The sequence below is a fragment of the Elaeis guineensis genome, chromosome 13 (assembly GCF_000442705.2).
Source record: "Elaeis guineensis isolate ETL-2024a chromosome 13, EG11, whole genome shotgun sequence".
Lineage (NCBI taxonomy): Eukaryota > Viridiplantae > Streptophyta > Magnoliopsida > Arecales > Arecaceae > Elaeis > Elaeis guineensis.
Window position 1 is genome coordinate 78,071,535 of NC_026005.2, and position 15,010 is coordinate 78,086,544.

At 47.5% G+C, this 15,010-nt stretch overlaps 1 protein-coding gene across 1 annotated transcript; it reads right to left on the bottom strand.

Annotated features, from left to right (window-relative positions):
- Positions 1–7,517: 7,517 nt before the first annotated feature.
- Positions 7,518–12,670, bottom strand: LOC105055828 (type IV inositol polyphosphate 5-phosphatase 11). The gene is made up of 8 exons (XM_010937819.4): positions 12,482–12,670; positions 11,897–12,056; positions 11,661–11,791; positions 10,388–10,464; positions 10,162–10,287; positions 9,804–9,991; positions 8,042–8,179; positions 7,518–7,934 (listed from the first exon to the last, which is right to left on the bottom strand). The coding sequence occupies exons 1-8, from the start codon at positions 12,511–12,513 to the stop codon at positions 7,776–7,778; spliced, it is 1,011 nt and encodes a 336-aa protein (XP_010936121.2). The 5' UTR covers positions 12,514–12,670; the 3' UTR covers positions 7,518–7,775.
- Between the last annotated feature and the right edge of the window lie 2,340 nt (positions 12,671–15,010).

Below are 15,010 nucleotides of genomic sequence, written 5' to 3' on the forward strand. Positions count from 1 at the left end.
CGGACGAGTGCCGACAAGCCTTCGAGGAACTGAAGAAATACCTGTCTTCTCTCCACTCCTTGTAAGATCGGAGGTCGGGGAGATCCTGTACCTTTACCTGGCTACCTCTCCGAGACGGTTAGTTCGGTGCTCGTCCGAGAGAATGAGAACCGAGTTCACCAACCGATATATTATGTCAGAAAGTGCTTCACGAAGCTGAGACTCGATACTCGAAGGCAGAGAAAATGATTTTCGCTCTGGTCATTTCAGCACAGCACTCCGTCCATACTTCTAGGCACATGCTATCGTGGTCCTCACCGACCAACCCCTGAGAGCAATCCTGCACCCCCTGACACATCGGGATGGCTGGCGAAATGGGCTGTGAGACTGAGCGAATTCGACATCCAATACCGGCCGTGGCCTGCTCTCAAAGCCCAGGTTCTGGCCGACTTCGTCACCGAATGCCGACAACCGACCGACCGTCGGAGGAGGGGAGCCCCGTGGAGGTCGGGACCTCGAGTGTGACCCCGATTCGACCTGGGTGTTGCACATCGACGAAGCTTCCAACGCTCGAGGGAGCGGGGCCGGTTTCCTGCTCACCAACTCGGAAGGAGTGGTTACCGAGCACGCCCTCCGATTCGACTTCAAGGCCTCCAACAATCAGGCCGAATATGAGGCGCTCGTCGCAGGCTTGAGATTGGCACTGGAGCTCGGGGTCGACCGACTCAAAGTCTTCTCCGACTCTCAACTGATCGTTGGACAAATCAAAGGCGAGTTCGAAACGCGGGATCCGACCATGGCCAAATACCACCAAAAAGTAAAAGACCTCGTAGCACCTTCAAGTACTTCGAGATCTTCCACATCCCTAGGACGAAAAATGCTCAGGCCGATGCACTCTCCAGGCTCGCGACGTCCGACTACGGCACCTTGGGCCGACGTTCATGGAAAGTCTTGAAGACCGAGCGTCGACAAGGTCGAAGAGGTGCTGCAATTGACGGCGGAGCCGAGCTGGATGGACCCGATCGCTCAGTACCTGACCGACAGATCTACCCCGAAGACCCTGCGGAAGCCAAACGACTCCGGTGGGCGGCTTCCCAATATGTGATGATCAACGGCCGACTATACAAAAGGTCATTCTCCTTCCCTTGCTAAAGTGCCTAGGGCCGACCGACGCGGACTATGCCCTCAAAGAAGTACATGAAGGAATCTGTGACGATCACTTGGGGGGCAAGTCCTTGGCTTACAAAGTCCTGCGACAGGGCTACTACTGGCCCACTATGAAGAAGGACGCGGCTGAGTTGGTTCGGTGGTGCGAACCGTGCCAAAGGTATGCCAACATACAACACCGACCGCCAGCCAGCTTGCTCCAGTCATCGCCCCGTGGCCCTTCGCCAGTGGGGAATCGACATACTCGACCCTTTCCTCCGGCGTCCGGACAACGGAAGTTCATCGTCGTCGCGATCGACTACTTTACTAAATGGGTGGAAGCGAACCCTTAGCACAAATCACTGAGTGGAAGATGGAGGACTTCGTACAGAAGTCCATCATTTTTTGGTTCAGACTGCCAAACACCATCGTTACCGACAATGGAAGATAGTTCAACAATCAGGACTTCAGAGACTTCTGTGCAAGGTTTCACATCACGCACCGACTAACCTCGGTCGGCATCCACAGTCCAACGGTGAGGTCGAGGTGACCAACCGGACCATACTGCATGGGCTCAAAACCCGACTGAATGAAGCCAAGGGCCTCTAGGTTGAGGAGCTGAACTCCGTCCTGTGGGCATATCGGATGACACCCCGTGTCCCGACGGGAATCACCTTTCAGCTTGGCCTATGGAACGGAAGCCATGATCCTGTGGAGATCGAGTTGCCATCAACTAGGGTTGAGCAGTATCGTGAGCCGGACAACTCGAGTGTCGGAGAGCCGACTTGGACCTCTTACCCGAGCTCCACGCGAGGCACAACTTCGTATGGCTTCCTACCGACAAAAGGTGGCCCGATATTACAACGCCAGGGTGAAGCTGAAGCTTTTCCGACCTGGAGACCTGGTTTTGAGAAAGGCGGAGGTCTCGAAACTCCTGGACCGGGAAAAGTTATCCCTGAACTGGGAGGGACCCTACAAGGTAGTCGACACCTGCGGACCGAGAGCTTACCAGCTGGAGACCCTAGAAGGGACGGCCATCCCACGGACTTGGAATACCGACAATCTGAGATTATACTATCAGTGAACTCTGTATCTCCCCCATTTGGAATGCGAACTCAGTTTAAACTTCAGAGTCTGGAATTTCGACTCTTCGACTGTTGTTCGGCGCTCACCAAGGGATGCGAGCTCCCGACGTCCCAACTCGGACTTAACATTCCACTGCGGGCCGTCGGGCCGACCGCCAACGATGCATCGGACGCTTAAAGGACTGACGCATCTGCGACAATGGGAGTTACACTCCTTCTACATCTAGAACTCTCGGCCAAAATGATCGAGCAGAACTATCGGCCGACTCACCGACCCGACTCCGATCGGGAAAGGCAAAGCGCCAACGCAACCGACGTCATCTTCGTGACTTACCGACCAGGTTGCGATCGATCGAAGGATATTCGGCTTACCACCGTTTACCACACGGTGCGATGCAAGTACCCGACCTAAGTCTGGGTAGTGAGAACTCGACTTACCATCGCTTCTCCGACCAAACACGTCGACGCCGTACGATGATGTACCAGACATGATCCGACTGATCGCATCGGACGACATTCAGGTCATCGGGGTGCGCCCGAAGGTCGGTCGACTTTCATCCCCGCGAACGACCTTCGTCTCCGCTAGCACGACCGCCTCAACGGACTTGTGCCTGGAAGTCGGTCGACCCCCGACTCATGCCGGGACGACGTACGTTCGACTCTGGCCTACGACTTACGACCTAGCGACGGATGTTCGGCTCAGATCTTAGGACGGGCGGTTAATGGTCGAAGTTCGTCTTGCTTACCCTATGGCATACTACGAATATCTCGACTAACAACTTGGGATGTCGTTGAGTGTCCTAATATGGTACGTCGGGACTGCGACTCTCCGACCCTATGACCCCACGACTACAAGTACGTTCTGACAGGCAAGAAAAAGAAGTCGAAAAGGAAATCAAAAATTCTTAAGTTCATTCAGGTCTACAAAATCGGGCCGAAGCCCGGTTACAAGTGCGCAAAGAAAAAACAAAAGAAGATAAGGCCGCGATCATCCTTCGGAGTCAATCTCTTCGACCGATGAAAGCTCAGGGATGACCGGTGTATCCACCATGATCAACACTGGGTCGACGGTCGGCACTGGATCGGAGGTCGGTGCTGAATCGGGGATCGGAGCCGGTCAGAAGTCAAGACCATCCCTCCTTTGGCGATCTGCTCTAGGATGGTCTCTTCCACCGCAGCAGCGTCTTCCGATGATGGGTCGGCCACCTCTTCTGTAGCTTGGTCCTCGGCTCCTGGTGGAATGATACCGCTGAGGTCCAGCTCTGGGTACAAGGCCTGGATTGCATCCCGACCATCTTCGTACCCCACCCGGTACGATGCAAAGCCGTCTCCAGAAGTTCCTCCTGATACCTGTCCGAGCCATGAAAGTCGTCCACCACCCGACTCAGTGACTCCTTTGCCGACCTCGCTTCCGCTTCCACCCGATCGAGGGAGTCCTTCGCTGACTCCGCCTCTGCCTTCGCTATGTCGGCATCAGCTTGGGCAATCGACAAGTCCTCCTCGACCTTGGCGAGATTCTCCAAGCTAACCCGGAGCTGCTCGCGTTCAGCCTCGAGCTCGACGGTGACGTCGTCTCGTTCGCGCCGTAGACGGTGCGCAGTCCGACCCTTGCGTTTGGCTTCCTTTCGGGCCGACTTAAGTTCGGACCCGAGATGAGAGATCTTGTCTTCCAGCCTCACCTCCCGGTCGGTCGACTGCTTTAGATGTTCGACCAGCACCGCCTTGTCGGCTTCGGCGGCCGTCGCCCTATCCTTCCAGGCCGCACGGATGTCCCCGAACCTCCGGTACCCGGCCTCAAGTTCGGACATAGTATAAATCAGCTGCAAATGCGGACTAACCGTCAGGAAGGTGAAATAATGAAAACAGTAAGAAGGAAAGGGATGAAGCGGAACTTACCCCGACCATGGTCGGGTAGAACGAAGACAGCATCTCGGTCACCTGTCGAGCCTTCAGGACCTCCACATCGGCTGGGAGGAGGATTCCCTGGCATAACCTCCTGGCCAGGTTGTGGTCGGCCAGAGCTGACGCTCCTTCGGGGGCCTGAGCGTCGGGTGACACGGTGCGACTCCCCGATCTTGGGTCGTCAGCGGGGGCCATCGGGGCTTTCCCTCGATCGGCCGCCCAGGCCCGTAGGTTGGGTAAGGAGGGGATGCTTGAGCTTGACTGAGCACCCCCCGTTGCAGCAGCAGGCACCGACGGATGACGTTCGGGTTCCCGAACGACGTCCGATGCCTCTCCCATCGGCGAAGCCACCGACGTTCCTTCAGTCGCTTCCTCCGTCGGTTGCTCCTCCGGTTGCACTGTCGGAGTCGAAAGTGCAATCACCGGCTCTGACTGATCGGCCGCTGATGCGGCGACGGTCGGCGTCGCTGTTGAGGGTTTCTTCGACGGTCGTGATGGTCCGGCCCCGGACGCCAGCCTCTTCCTCGCCACATACTGTCTGATTTCGGCATCGGTCGGCCTCATCCTCGGCAGCGTCCCTGCGATTACGTCAAGAGAATCAGTGTATGTTCGGGGCAAATGTGAAAGGGAAAAATAATTGATGGATCGGGCGGTACCTAGACGGGGGACCAAGCTCAGGCCAGCATCATAGAGGACTTGTTCGGTAACAAGCTCCCTCTGCTTCGGGACCGACATATCCTTGAGTCGGTGGAAGTCCTCCCGGTCGTCCGCCTCCACTCGGCTATTCTCGTTTGCCTCAGTTCGAGGCACGCCCCAGTGAGAAGGGAAGCCCCAGGGAGAAGAAGAGGAAACAAAGAAAAACTGGTTCTTTCACCCATGAATGGACGATGGAAGGCCAGTGATGAAGGAAAGATCCTTCCGGAGGTTGAAGAGCCACCACCCTCGAGCCTTAGGGTGGGGTCGGAGGATAAAAAATACCCAGAAGAGAAAGATCCGAGGGTTGGTCGGCAGGAGCTGACACAACAGGACGAAGCTGATTATTAGCCGAACTGAGTTCGACGTCAGTTGCGCCAGACAAAGTCCGTAATAATCTAGCAGATTTCGAACGAACTCCAGAATCGGAAGCCGAAGACCAGCCCGGAGGTCCTCGACGTACAAAGCCACCTGGCCCGCGGGCGGGTTGTTAACCCGACCCCCGGCCCCGGGGCGGAAAGTCGGAACTGCTTCAGGATGCGATACTGATTCCAAAGCCGATCGACATTCGGCCCGAAAGTGAGGAAACCTCAACTTTCAGAGTCGACCGAAGGTCATCGATCGGATTTTCCGACCGAGCCTCCTGAGGAGAGGTTCTGGCCATGACACCGGAACCAAGAAGAAGGAAAGACCAGAGAAGAAGAAGGAGAAGGAAAAGAAAAGGTTTCAAAGAAAGCAAGAGCAAAGCAGAAGAGGGCACGAACCCCGGATGAACCATTGCAAGAATGGGGGTGGGGGCAGCTGCCGGCGACGACGGAGAGACCGTTTGGGCAGAGTCTCCGCAGCAAGACCGTCAGAAATGAAGCTTTGAGTACAAGTGGCCCCATATATATAGGGTTGTCTGACGGTCGGGATGTGGCCGCGCCGACCGAGACCTCTCGGATGGGCGACACGTGGCGGCATCCGGGCCCTCTTCCGGCCCGACGGTTCGGCGCACCCATCCCTGATCGGGCCATGTCGCCTTCATTAATGCGAAGGACGTCGGCCCAACGACCTCCTGACGCATGGCAGAAGGGTCGCGCCCCAGAATTAAATCACCTGCGGCGATTCGCATCCCCGATGGGATGCCTAATAGCGGCCCGCGCTCCCAAAGTCGGTGCCAGATGGCGGTTTGCATTCCCCAGAAGGCACCGGACACCCGATCGTCTGACACCAGATCGTCCGACATCTGATCGTCTGACACCGGATCGTCCGACATCCGATCGTCTGATATCGCATCATCGAATGACGGGACACCTGACATTGATTTGTTCGGATCGTCCGCCGGTGAGATCAGCAAAATCAAGCCAGGATGCAATGAAGAATCCACTCCTTTCGCCCAACGCCCCACCCGCGTGGAGACGCGAGCCAGCGTGACATCAGGCTTAGGAGTAGGGGGCAACTGTTGGGATATACCGACCGACCCTATTGCCGACTCACCAGCGCCGACCCGTCCTCGACGCCGACTCGACTACGAGTCTCGATCCCGATCATCCATGAGAATGGCCTGACCGACTTCACCCGACCAACTTCGTCCGACCGACTTTGCCCGACCGACGGTGGGCAACACTGACAGTGACTACCGATCGTGTCCGATCGGAGCGGATCGGCCTAACGGGCCAACGTCGCCTCTGATCACCTGAGATCCGATCCTCTGTGACCGACTTCCTATCGGATGGGACACCACCGACTCACCATCGATTTGGATGCCTGACGTCCCACCTCTACAGGTCCTTCTTGACACCGAATGAGCGGCATGGGCTGCAGTCCTATCAAGCAAATATCGTACGAACGCCAGGGGGCATTGTCCTGCTAGAAAGTCTGGGGCGCTGTCCTGCCAAGGACGCAAATTAATTCCTAGGACCTGTCAGCTTTGTCAACGACGTGACAACCTCCGGTGATTTGACAACTCTCCAGTTGTCTACATCACCGACGGTGGGGCCATACCACCTCCTACTATAAATCGGAGAAGGCAACAGTGCTAAAGAGGCCCCTTCGAAAACTCTCAAGCTCTCCCTCTTTCCTTTTCGCTGTTGCCTAGTCTCCTCTCTGACTTGACCGTCGAAGGGTCCCCGCCGGAGCCGCCTCCGGTCAGTGCGGACTTTCTTTTGCAGACGCTCGTTCCCGACGACCAGGCGACGAGGGGATTGGCCGCAACAATGCGCTTACGCACGTACATTAAAATACTAAAAAAATAAGAGTGGATAAATCCTAAGGATATTTAAACAGTTTTGATAAACATCACATAACCCTAGGATTTATCCATTCCTATTTTTTTAATATTTTAATGCGTGCATGTAAGCGTGCGCCATGTGTTTTGGAGATGTGGCAGGTGATGACGAGTCAACTATAATTTTTTTCATAGTCGGTCCGATCATAGAAGTTTTATCCTTTCCCATGGATTTTCATTTTTCATGAATTGTGGGAAGTCAAGAAGAGCTTTTTTTTTTTTATTCTCTCTCTTCTTAAAACTCCAAACCAAATAAGAGGTCTCCTCTTCACTTCTCAAAAATTGTTTCTTCCCCCCTCCACTTCCGTCAACCAAACAAGTCCTTGGATATGGCACAGGGCGCATATATTCTTTAGGTTAGGTTTTGAGGTAAAAAATAGGCTAAGTAAGTCGAGAGATGAAGTGGAGGGTAATAAGTTAGCGCGAGAATATGTGCCTTCGAATTATTTACATGCGAGCAAGATAGTATCGAAAAGCAAACATCAATCAACAATTTCAAATACATCACTGAAACCACCTTTTTCCCCTAAATTCCATTAGTGACAATAAATTATATACAGAAAAAGAATCAGTGAGTGATTCACCTCAGGCTGAGGAGTGTGATCGTCCACTCTTCCATACTGCATGAATTGGTTTGAATTCCTGGTTCTGTCCAGGCTCATGACCCTTTTTTTTTTTTTTTGCAAGGCTTTTTTAAATATTCATACATTGTTGAATTTTAGACAAAGATGAGCTTTCACTGGTTTATGGTCAGAGCTTTTAATCTGATCCATAGATTCATAGGAGTGCAATACTGCATCAATTCCAGAATAACCATCCACCTTGAACAAGATTCTGTCTGTCCATGAAGGTACTCGGATCTGAGTAGACGTGTAGGAGACATGTTAGTGTTCGACTAAAGGATGATATAGAAATATTTTTTTCAATACAACTAGAGGAGCATCAGAAACTAGTTAAAGGCAATTACCTTATAGCTTGTGTCATAGGTGCTACTCCCCACATCATATTTGTATGTAGGTTTGAATGATAAGGTCCCCTCACAGTACCCATCGAACACTTGTCCTTTTTCCGCCTCTTGTAGAAGCTGATCTTTGCTAGTAAGCAGCTGCGGTAGTTATGGAGAATACACATATATACTCGTCATTTACATTCAAAAGTTGTTGTTGTTGTTTGCACTATTTGTTCCTAACTTGGTAGTACAAAGATATTAAAGTAGTTTACCATGCACCAACTAGTGAATGATGTTAATTGTCTCGCTCATAACGCTGCACTTTAAATGGTAACCAAAGGCACAGACTTTCTGTAGATAGTTTGAATAATTTATCTCATCGGTTAATTATTCAGTCCTTTGTTTAGTTCTCAAAAAATCTTCAGTCTAGTCTCTCTGTTCATGTCAAGGAGCAGTCCAAAACTGGACGTCAACTAACACAAAGAAGAGTCAGGCTGCAATTTTGATTATGCTAGAAGGCCTTAGAAGATTAATGACTTTCACCAACTCTAGAAATTTGAAGAAAAAGATAAACAACTTGCTGGAGGCTACAACCTCATTTAGTTCTTTTTTGGTCTTTACGGTAGGCACATTCCTTACTTGGGAACTTCGATGTGACCACATTCTCCATGTGGGTTTTGGTCCCTTGGAATGTGAACTCCTTTGCCTTTGTATCCATGCAACATTAGTAGGTATACCCACTTTTTAGGCCAATGATTTTGCCAAATGCTGGCAAGCCCTCACCATCAATGTTGGGACCAAAAACGAGCTCATGACTTGTAAATACTAAATTTATTTTATAATAAATTGCCGGGTGGATCATCCCCCCTTTTTCATCAAAAAAAAAAAAAAAGAAAAAAAGGTTGCCATAGTTGTCGTCCTAGTTAGAATTTTCTTTTCATGTAAAAGATTGCTCTGCCTGTATTCTGAAACATATGGTTTATGTGAAAAACGCTACAGTCATCTGTTCATGAGATTGAAGTATATATATTTCTGATTGCAATAGACCATCATTCAAGAAGGTGATGCCTTGGTTCATGAACATAGTGGCGTTTCTCCCAAAACATGAACTAGATCTTGGTTTATACATCCTCAAAGCCATTGGTTTCTTGTCCCATCATGTCAAGTACGGCTTGAATTTTGGTGTGATCTACTTTATCACCCGACCTGACTATTTTAACATGGTGACTCGAGTAGATTTTTTATAAGGTCGACTATCGTGGTAGCAAACGTTTTGGATTCCCAGGTCCAAATCCAGGGCCCACCAATGACCTCTTATACAGGTGCGGGAGCTGTGCCCGGATCAGATTCTTTTTAATCTTTAGTTGGTCCATTTGGATGCTTTAGTTTTTTCCCGTTATTTTGAGATTTGATGGTTATATATTGTCATCATGTCTTTTATTTTTTAAGCTGCCGCACGTTATAGAGGTTATTGCTTTCTCTTTTGGTACTCCATCTTTTGGTTCAGTGGAATCTCTTTCAATTTTTGCTCCTGAATATAGGTCGAAAGCCGAATCACGTAAATTGCTATACTTTATTTATGTGTGTGATTGCTTATTATTAGTTGAGATTTCATACTAATCGATAGATAATCTTGCAATAAATATTAAGGATATCTATCTAACTGGCTATATAGATGATTAATATTTGTTTATGTAATTTAAATGATGGTGCATCTGACTTCACGTATCTACCAAAAAAGGAAAGGAAAAAGACATGGGGAAAAAGGTGATTTGCTTACACTGAGAAGGTTTTTGCGTATCAGGCTTCTCACTGGCAGTGTACTTAAACCTTGTATTCTATAGTTGAGATCTCCCAGCCACACAGTTAAATGTGAAGGCCTCGCATATGGATTCCAGTCCTTTGAGAAGAGCGAGTGCGAGATGTGCCTGCATTGTGAATTCCTCTCCTCCACATTTCGTGCATGCGCTGCATGAACATTGGTATCTCGACTAGGTAAGTTATCTAAGCTAATTATTGCTGAATTCAGCGCTAGCACTGCATGCATATAATCTAAAAATTTAGTTTCGTGGCCGCTTATATGTGTGGTATTGTCCTTAATCGAGCTTGTCAAGAGTGTGTGCTGGGTACCAACTCACCCGAAAGATGGCAAGAAATGAAGATCATGCGAATCCCATTGAAGTTAATGTATATGCCAACTGCCCCCTTCTTCCGACCTATCAAGCCACCACAGCCTCTAACTGCATGCTGATCTATCCTCATCTCTGCATGGTTGAAATGGACAAAGGTTTCATGCATGCCAAAAAGAAGGGAAGGATTTTGTTAGATTGCTTATTTGCGAACGCTTAATTAACCTCGTCTCACCTTTTGCAGAGGGCTCTGAGTTCTTCGGGCCGAAGACAAATAGCTGTAGAGATTGCATGGTGGCTTCTCCCAAGAGACTGGAAAGAAACGAAAATTTCGCTGTTAACAATGGAACTGAACAATTGCTTGTACGAGTAATTTTGCTAAAACAGAAACTTACATGGGTAATTACAGCAATAACAATGCGATAACAGATTCTATATATATATATCCAAAACAGATGAAATTGTCTATGGAGCAGAACTCTAGAAAAGGCTGACATGCTTATTGGATGAGATAGTTAACTTATTACTTACCAAGTGGCTTGGATCGAAATACTAGGCCAAATTGCCAATTGTATTTATTTATATGTCCGAGTCCCAGTTAGTAGTTATCTTAGTAGGGTGTAGTTCATAAGCCATGCTGACAGAGCCACCTGCGCTCCCAACCAAAGCACTGATTTACTGATGCTAAGCCTAATATGCAGGGTGGGAATGGAAACAAGGGTTCGATGGTGGAGAGGAGCCGGTAAACAATGCCGTCTGGCTGTGCACGGAATGCCTAAAAATTTGGATCCAAATAGATCGATGAGCCCATATCCTAATTTGTTGACACGGCCAAACTTGGAGCTCTGGTTCCAAGTTGACCGGTCACTAATTGCGGCAGGGTAGGTGGTAAGGATGTGCTGCTAATCTTTACGTACGTTGTCTATCTACTAATCCTTCGCAACGATTCCACCCTCGACAGCTCCATGAGAAAATTCTAGACCCAGATCCGTGCCAAAATTAAAATCAGATCCTTAACCCGTGGATTACCATTTGGATTCGAACACAACCCAAGTCATCTTAGACAGTCTGGGTCCTATCGAGGTCGCACTTTCTGGGGTCCTGAACTCTAATTTAATTAAGAAGAAATTTTTTATGTTGCTGGCCGGCAGAACCAACCCCACGTTTGGGTAACCTTGCCTTCCCTGGGAACACATTAGAAGAAAAATAAAACTCTAATAAATAAGAAGCAGTACTCTTTTGATTTATCGGGTCTCCGGCTACATCAACCTGTCAAGCATTGCCGGATTCCGCATGCCACTGTGAGAATGACCAGCGGTCGATCTAATAATAAAAGCTTTCCTAATTAGTTTACTTTAAATAGTTCAAATATATATATATATATATATATATATATATAACATTAGTTGCTAATGATCACTCCGTTGCAGCCTTACCATCTCCAGATATATCGCTAATGATCAACGGCAGGGACGCACAGGAGAATCTGTCGTGTGTTAATTTTGTACCTGTGGGTTTCATCAAGAGCAGCCTGCAATAGCCTCGCAACGTCACGTCTTGGAACTTCCTGCAATCCAACTGCCAAGAGATCGAACCTCCGGTCCCCGCTAACCAGCTCTGCTAAATCCTCAGACGAAGCCTGCATTCCCATGCAATTTTTTTTTAATTTTTTTTTTTTTTTTTAATACGAGTGTTGAATGAATAACGACCCGTTCTTGTTAATCTTGATGTCGTGCATGCTTACCTTCCCATTCATGTTCCAAGTCACCACGCACAAACACAGAACCGAACCAGTTGAGAACTCGCAAACCTTGTGGATCCCCACCGTCTTTATCCCCTCATGAGTCGAGATATCAGTGCTGGTGGAATCTAGTTTCTGATCCTTCCGCATTTTCGATCTTTTCCTGTAGTTATCATGTCATGATCATCATCAGGAGCAAGGACTTCGCGTTGATGTGATGTACGAAGATAATGCCACAAGATGTGATGAACAGAAAAGGATAGCCCAAACAATTAATCGTCATCTTCCTCATCATCAATTCATCATGCTTGTTACGGTAAATTTAATAGCACAATTAGATGTCTAAACCTATATTAAAGGGAGGCCTGACTTGGGGAGGTGTTTGCAGACCGCTAATTACCACCATATATCGAACCCTCTTTCCACCAATATATTTCACTAGTTTCATCGGATATCTGTCTTCTACCGCGGTATACTAATTTGCCATAGTTTAAGAGAAAGAAGAGAAGGAGATTGCAGCATAATCTTTACAGCAAAGAAGATTGGTGATGTTCGATGAAGAGATGGAAATAGAAGAGGAAGACATACCTTCTGCCTTGAAGACCACTGCAGTTGCCCATGCTTCTTTGCTCTCTGCTTCCTATCCTTCAAATGCCATGCCATGACGAGAATCCCTCATTTGTGCGTATTTATTTATATAGACACCACCCCACGCCCACGACCCTCCGATGCTTGGAGAAGGCGAAACAGAACTCAACTAATTGAGATTTGAAGGAAATAAAGGGAGGGAGAACCCACCCATTATTTATTTATATAGACACAACAGTGCGGAAGCCGCATCCCCTCTGACTTTGGGACCTTTTCTTTGACAAATTTGCCATTTGGCGGTGCCCTGACTGAATAAAAGTACCCCCCCTTTCCTCTCCTTTTCTTTTCTCCGGTTATCCAGGTTAGGCTAGGCGTCGGGATGTTGACCTCCAATCATGATTAAGGATGCCTGGTTTCTTATGGGACAAGTGTGTTCGTATGGGTCTCATGCAACCTCCTGATTCGTCCCATCCTCTTTCGTTCACCACATTCAAACTCACAAAAGAGTGGGCGATTCGGCCCGACGAACCATTAGATGGGCATGCACTTGTCGAAAATTGAATGGATACATCTGTCTCTGAATTAATTGCAGATCCAATGAGCCCTGAAGTTATTAAAGAATTATTTCCTTGCTTAAATCATCACGACTTGCATGGCGGACACCGCATTTGCTTAGTGATCTTCTGCTATTAATTAATCTAAATGAGGTGACCATGCAGAGAATAATGTGTCCTGTATTTCTTTTTTCTTTTTTTTTTTTTTTTGAAGTAAACATTCTTGCTCCAGGGTATCTGGGCTCTTCACATCCGTGGCACGACACGATTTTCTCACTACAAGGACCAAGGGCCATTGCAAAAGGTTTATTTTCTTTTTTTTTTTTTTTTTTTTTCAGATGAAAAAATGATCATAAATATCTACTACGTAATCCCTGTCCAAGAGGGCGGCGTGTTAGCTCGATGAAATCACATGCTTTCGGGCGTCAGAAACAGCAAATCCGAGCTTTTCTTGACCATCCGGCCCAACACGATAACTTGTCTGAAGCTGACATTGACCATTCGTCAGATGGACATGTGCAGGGAACAGATATCCGACAAGTGTATGGTTGGGCTACATGATGAGGACAATGCGACGTGACAAGAGCGATGTTTTATCCAGAAATTTGCCAGGTCCAGACTTTGCTTGTATAATCTTCTCTTTATGAGAGCAGCTCTGAAAAATAGGATTCATAATAATCAGGATGCCAGAATTTGTGTTCGGCTTGGATATGGAAAGGCTTGTCGACATATCATACATCAAAATTCCCAGTTCATTTTTTTCACATGATCATATTTAATTTTGTCCTTTTACCTGATCGAATCCCGGCTCCAACTTGTTGCAATCAGATGTTTGAAGATAAAATCGATTTCTTTCTGCATTTATAATCAATGACTAAAGTGAGTCGTGCACTAAAAATTCAGAACTTTATTATTTGACAGATTTGCAAGGAAATAAAAGATTTAGATCGATGATCGTCATGCGAAGGCATTCCTAGTTCCAACCGATCTTCTCCCACAACATGGAATGAATTGCCACCTGCTGAACTGTCAATTCAGCGTGCTGTGAATGTTTAGATCATTAAAGAAATTTATGCATGAATTTGATGCGGTGGAAACAAGATCATATGTCATCAAAAGTAATCCGAAAACCAAAATGAAGATTCCAGGATGAGGTTCTGGTATTTATTGTGAACAAGAAAACCATTTCTTTCTGCAGATTTATTTAGGTCAAACCAACATGATCTCATGGGTTATGATTTCTGCCCTCTTTTGTCAAATAGAGAAAGCAACCACCATTAAATTCTGGATGGCAAGAGAGAACTAGGATACGATTGTGGTGTGACCCCAAATACTCAGAAAACATTTCTTCACTACAATAACCACATCCCGCTCTTGAAACGAATAAAGAAACCACCAATTTTAGATCTCAATATAGCTGAATTTATCCTAGTCTTCTTTGAAATGTATGATGATGCTATCTGTTGGTACTTTAGAAGCTGCAACCATCACCAAGATGAAAAGGCTGCCCTCTCTTCCAGCGTCTGCCCCAACTCGCATGCTTCATGCATCTCTCCGTTTCACTCATGTTCGGTGTTTCCTTTTGAGCCTTGGAAATCCCCTGATACAAGCGATAATTTTTTGATTGCATCTATGAAATTAGTCCTTTCTAATAAAGTTCAGGTGTCTGTTTTCACGCAGCCTCCAATTTCAATAAAAAAAAACATGGAGATAGATGAGACTTGTACAAAGATTGGCAATTTCATGCCGTCTCCTATATCTTGACCATCCAAAGTTTTGCTTCGACCTGAATGAGGCATTCGTTGCAAGCAGTTGAATAATGAGGTTAGGATGCACAGAAGGGTATTTTTGTGTACTTGCAGACGAGGCAAGCATGATCGACATAAAAAAATACTTTTTAAGTTTCAGATTTTTTTTTTTTTTTTTTTGAGTAAGAAGGAGACTAATGTGCGTTAGCAACATTAGTCACCAAAAT

Coding starts and splice junctions, on each gene's coding strand:
- LOC105055828 (XM_010937819.4), bottom strand. CDS start 12,513: ATGGGCAACTGCAGTGGTCTTCAAGGCAGAAG. Junction 10,465..11,660: donor GCTCTTGATGAAACCCACAG/GTACAAAATTAA, acceptor GTTTCTTTCCAG/TCTCTTGGGAGAAGCCACCA. Junction 9,992..10,161: donor CATTTCTTGCCATCTTTCGG/GTGAGTTGGTAC, acceptor ATGTTCATGCAG/CGCATGCACGAAATGTGGAG.